At 31.0% G+C, this 5,542-nt stretch overlaps 1 protein-coding gene across 2 annotated transcripts in view; it reads right to left on the bottom strand.

Annotated features, from left to right (window-relative positions):
* Positions 1-1,279: 1,279 nt before the first annotated feature.
* Positions 1,280-5,542, bottom strand: part of LOC106472681 (myosin regulatory light polypeptide 9-like) — a 17,070-nt gene continuing 12,807 nt past the window's right edge. For both annotated transcript variants that reach the window (XM_013933335.2, XM_022401234.1), the window contains exon 4: positions 1,280-1,656. In XM_013933335.2, coding sequence (XP_013788789.1) covers positions 1,549-1,656 — 108 coding nt within the window. In that variant the 3' untranslated portion in view covers positions 1,280-1,548. The remainder of the gene's footprint in view (positions 1,657-5,542) is intronic.

Here is a 5,542-nt window from a genome sequence, read left to right as displayed (position 1 = left end):
TGTGTATTAATTTTAAAGTACCGAGTCAGTGTGTGCAGTAATTAGAAAGTATCAAGTCACAGTGTGTGCAGTAATTTTAAAGTATCCAGTCACAGTGTGTGCAGTAATTAAAAAGTATTGAGTCACAGTGTGTGCAGTAATTTTAAAGTATAGAGTCACAGTGTGTATAGTAATTAGAAAGTATCAAGTCACAGTGTGTGTGTGTGTGTGTGGTAATTTTAAAGTATCAAGTCACAGTGTGTGTAATAATTTCAAAGTATCGAGTCATAGTGTATGTGCTAATTTAAAATTTTTGAGTCTAGGTTATCTAACTATGTATTATCTATCTAAGCAGTGCCAGATTTAGAACCTTTGAGACTCCCATGCAATACTGCATTGCTGTAGTCACCCTTCTTTGGAGCTCGAGTCCCCCCCATGAAGTTACATGGTTTGGACTCCCTCTAAATATGGCAATGTATCTTAAGTTATCTCTATGTATTATGACCCTAGATTGAATAAATCCAAATCCTCACAAATAGGAGCATGCTTAGATGCAAGTCACCAAATCACAGAAAGATGTAAAATCAAAAAATCATATTAGGAGAATTTTTTAACTCAAAATCTTTGAGGGTTATTATACTCTTGTCCAGAGAATTTCATAACAAAAGAATGCTCACCATTGTACAACACTTGGAAATAATCCCGTTGTAACATATGAAAGAGTTCATCTATTGTTCGCTCACAGCAAAAACAATAAAGCAAGAGTCATTTCTCATTGTGACTGTAAATATTTTTGGTATATATAGGTCAGGAGTTAATACTAACTTCTGATCAAAGTTGCTACATAATGACAGTGCAACTTAAAGTCAACTTAAAAGTATAGCTAATTAAATATATTTTCTTACATTCTTACTTATAAAGATCAGAATGCACGGTTTCTTCAGCTGGGTACCCTTGCCATTGAGAATATTTTTGGCCGTAAACAATAATATCCCGCGAAATTCAACCCCTAGTAAAGGAGTGGTTGAGATTTGAACCAAATAGTGAAATCTGATCTTTGAGTTGAGTGTGTAATTATAAACAGTGTTTCTGGTTCTGAAGTGGAGAATAACTGTTATTAAAATACAAGATTTAAAATCACAATGATTTTGTTTGGAATATACGAACTTAGAAGTCTCACTAAAACAGCTATAATATTTAATTATTACAAATACAAGGCTTAGAGTTAAATAATCTCTCAGAAATCTAGTTTTTTTTTCAAAAGCATTATACACACGTTCCAAAAATTATACAACACAAATTATGTTTTCACAGTTGGAATTTTATTATCAATGATTTTACATATAGTATATTAAAGATACATAAATGCTTAGCCAGAATAGAGAAGTTTTGTAAAACAAAATTGAAAAAAAATGATCCCTTTTCCATTAAATAACAACTTAAAACAAGTGGTTTGTGTTAGTTTCCTCAAACATAAAGCATTAATGCATAACTTTTTTTAGTTCATTAAAATATAATATTATATGCAGTTCAACTCAATATAATGCAGAAGATGAAGATGGGTGACTTCTACTGATCATCCTTTTCCTTGGCACCATGCTTCAATATACGAGTAAATTCTAAGTAATCAAACATACCATTCTTGTCTATAGGAGCTTCACTATACATTCTGTCCACCTGGAAAAGAAAACATCCATTTGAACTATTTACCTCCACATTTCATTTACACAAAATTAAACACCTTAACAGAAGGGCATAAGTCATTGTCAAAGGCCTCCACATGCAGATATAAATCATAATTATAAAGTGAAGTGCTCTTACGATTTTAAATATCTTCGCCTTTCATGAGATGAGTTCTGACTTAAAAAGTTCTCTTAATACTATGTCACAAAAAAATATAAAAACTGTAGCGTGGTTCAAAATGTACAAACATCCATGTGCAATAAAAGAAACAATGTTTATAGTTACACGAAGAACTGAGAAAATGTTACAGTTCAGATTTTTGTTTCTAACGGGTATTCGTTTATTTTGTTGAATTTTCACAAAAGGCTACTCGAGAACTACCTGTATTAGCCACCCATAACTTTGGAGTCATAGACTACAGAAAAGGAAGATAATCAACACCATCCACTACCAAGACTTGGTCTACTGTTTATCAGTGAATAGTGGGATTGATCATTACATTAAAATGACCACATGGCTGAAAGGATGAGCATGTTTGGTTACAAGTTTGGATCCTGCAACCCTAACCACCACTCCGAAAGGTAAATGGAATTTACAGCATCCTTGTTGAACCCCCTCCCTCCCATACAACATGCATTATTAGACTTCAGTTGATTTTTAAGAGGAGTAATATATCACATAATAAGTTTTTTCTGTGTGTGTTAGTGATCTGGTCAGTTTTAGATCTTCAACTTTAACATAAGGTGTTTCACAAAGTTCTTGAACACCTTTTTGGTAAAGGATTCAACATGAATAATTTTTCATGTGAGATTTACACTGTTGATATCACTAGCTAACATTCAGATGATGGAACATATGGTGTTTCACAAAGTTCTTTAACACCTTTTTTGGTAAAGGATCCATCTTCCATCATCTGAATGTTAGCTAGTGATATCAACAGTGTAAATCTCACATGAAAATTATTCATACATATGGTGTTTCACAAAGTTCTTTAACACCTTTTTTGGTAAAGGATCCATCATGAATCATTTTTCATGTGAGGTTTACACTGTTGATATCACTAGCTAACATTCAGATAATGGATATACACATTGTGGATATTAAAAATGTAAATATGCTGATAATACCCATCCCATAACTACCTAAGCATACAGACAAAAGGTCATTTAGCCTATTGTCATAATCCATAAGAAACTCAAAAATAATAACAGTAATAAAAAAAAAAGTCATTTTTTGATATGTTAAGGTTAATATGTATATTTAGGAAATGTGCCGATATACCAGCCATACAAATGTCTGCTTCTAGACTTTTATAGCTTATCCGTACAATTATGTCTAATATAAAACTAATCTGATTATTTTATTTAAAGTTTATTTTTCAATTGGGAAAAACATTTTGATTTGAATTTCATATACTGTAATGATGCAACATAAAAGATGTATGCAAGCTTAATCGTTATAGGCATTTCGGTTATACTAATCTTCATGTTAATAGTGGTGCTGTACTCCAATATTTGCAACTATCCTTATTACTTTATTAAACCTACACACTATACAGTGTACCACAAGGTTCATACCCTGTATAACATATAGAGAAAAACTTTAATCTGACCATGACAAAGATGGTTTCTTTATGTATTAAAAGTCAAGGAATACTGTACGTTCAAACCTGAAAATGTAGTAACAACTACTTTCTACTTTTACTTTGTTTACAAGTGCTTCTTCATACCAGTTGTTCACAACAAAAAGGGGACCTTTTGGCTTATCATGGCTGCCCCAATGATTTTATCAAACATACAATCTGAGTGACTATTAATGGTGGCTCTAGCATACTTTCTGTTGTACTCACTATTTGGCTTATGGTACAGTGCACCAATGAAATAGTTCAATACTGACTATATTCATTTCTCACTCAAAAATTTTATAACTTGTGGTTTATGAGATAGGATAATAGGGAATCAAGTTGCCATGACAGTAAGGCAGTACTAAACTAATTAAGCTAACAATTAGAACTACACAAAAATATATTACGTGTGTTAAGTACAAGTGTGAATTGATGATAATATGATATATGACTGATGATTTTATGTATAACAACATTACCCTAAATACGTATAGGCACTTGTGTATAATGTTAAAACAGTAAATATACAATGTTAAAATCAATACACAATTAAGATGATTTCAAAATAATGACTCTACACGTCAAAACATGTAATTTTAATTGTGTATTGATTTTAACATTATATGTTAGTATAGGCACTTGTGTATAATGTTAAAACAATAAATATACAATGTTAAAATCAATACACAATTAAGATGATTTCAAAATAATGACTCTACACGTCGAAACATATAATTTTAATTGTGTATTGATTTTAACGTTGAATGTTTATTAATTTAACATTACCATACAGTTTGTTTCCAAAAATAACTGCACTAAATTAAATGTACTAAGTAAACAGCCCACAAAAATTTAACTTTCCTGACTAATCACTACTAGAAGGTTCATGCTAATGTAAAGAAGCATAACTTTTAGGTGATCTACACCACAAGAGTATATGGCTGAAGTACTAGGATGAACATAACTGAAACGTTGAATGAGTGGAGTGCTATTCAAAATAAAAGGAATGACTGATTGAATAAGCTTAATATTAAGTACAAGTTTCAGTGAGTAAAGTGAGTGAAAGAACAAAATTGAAATAAACATTTAATAAATGTTATGATGGAAAAAATTAGGTTCAACAAAACCACAAAAAGTGCTACTTGTGGCTAAACATGTTCAACAACCAGAAATTTGTCAATTGACATCATTTGTTAAAACTTTCATAACTTTAACACATAAAGCTATTCAAATTTCTTCGTGTACAATTAGCAATTTGGATTATTTCTAACCAAAGTAGCAGAATTTTAGTAAAAAAAAAAATGTTTAGAAACAGACATACAATAAACTTAACAAATAAAACTGTGCTATTACAAGAACATTCAAACCAATCGAGACAAATGACACTAAGAAGCTTCAGCCTTGATATATGTACTTCATTATAGAAAAGCAGCATTACCACTTAACACCACCAGAAGACACCCACGGCTCTTACTTAAATAGTTAATAAATATTATAAACATTTCACGACCCACCTAGTTTCACTTGTAGCTTGAAATCATGTCAGACAAAGAGTTGAGATTATAGTGGTAAATTTTGCTAATAAGCCTTAGTTGATAATTTATTGAATGTCGGTAATTTTTTTAATAAGTTCACCTTTTTTTTTTTTACAATGATGCTTGTTTCAGGTTATTGGCAGGAAAATATACCAGTATCATTCTTTTGAGCAACAGTTTCTTACAGTTTAACTCTAAGAACACTATTCATTAGTAAGTGTATTAGCTCATTATGTTTGGCAATGTGTCTCTTCCTCTCTCATTTTAAAATAACTTGATGTGCAGGTGTTAACAGGACTCTCATACCCATGTTTTACATCATGTTCATTTTAAAATAGCTTAATGTCTCAGTGTTAATAGGACTTTCATACCCATGTTTTACGTCATGTTCATTTTAAAATAGCTTAATGTCTCAGTGTTAATAGGACTTTCATACCCATGCTTTAAATCATGTTCAGTTTCAAATAGCTTAATGTCTCAGTGTTAATAGGACTTTCATACCCATGTTTTACGTCATGTTCATTTTAAAATAGCTTAATGTGCCAGTGTTAATAGGACTTTCATACCCATGTTTTACATCACGTTCATTTTAAAATTCTTGCAAATAACCTACGTATTATTTTCAAGTACATGCAATCATTGATTTCCTTTGTGGAAGAGTTCAATTGAGAAATTTTACAATCAAGCTTTTAAAACTCACAAAGTGTTGTGTAAATAGTGC

The sequence above is a fragment of the Limulus polyphemus genome, unplaced genomic scaffold (assembly GCF_000517525.1).
Source record: "Limulus polyphemus unplaced genomic scaffold, Limulus_polyphemus-2.1.2 Scaffold5520, whole genome shotgun sequence".
Lineage (NCBI taxonomy): Eukaryota > Metazoa > Arthropoda > Merostomata > Xiphosura > Limulidae > Limulus > Limulus polyphemus.
The sequence above is the reverse complement of the archived record's forward strand: the minus strand, read 5'-3'. Positions and strand labels throughout refer to the sequence as shown.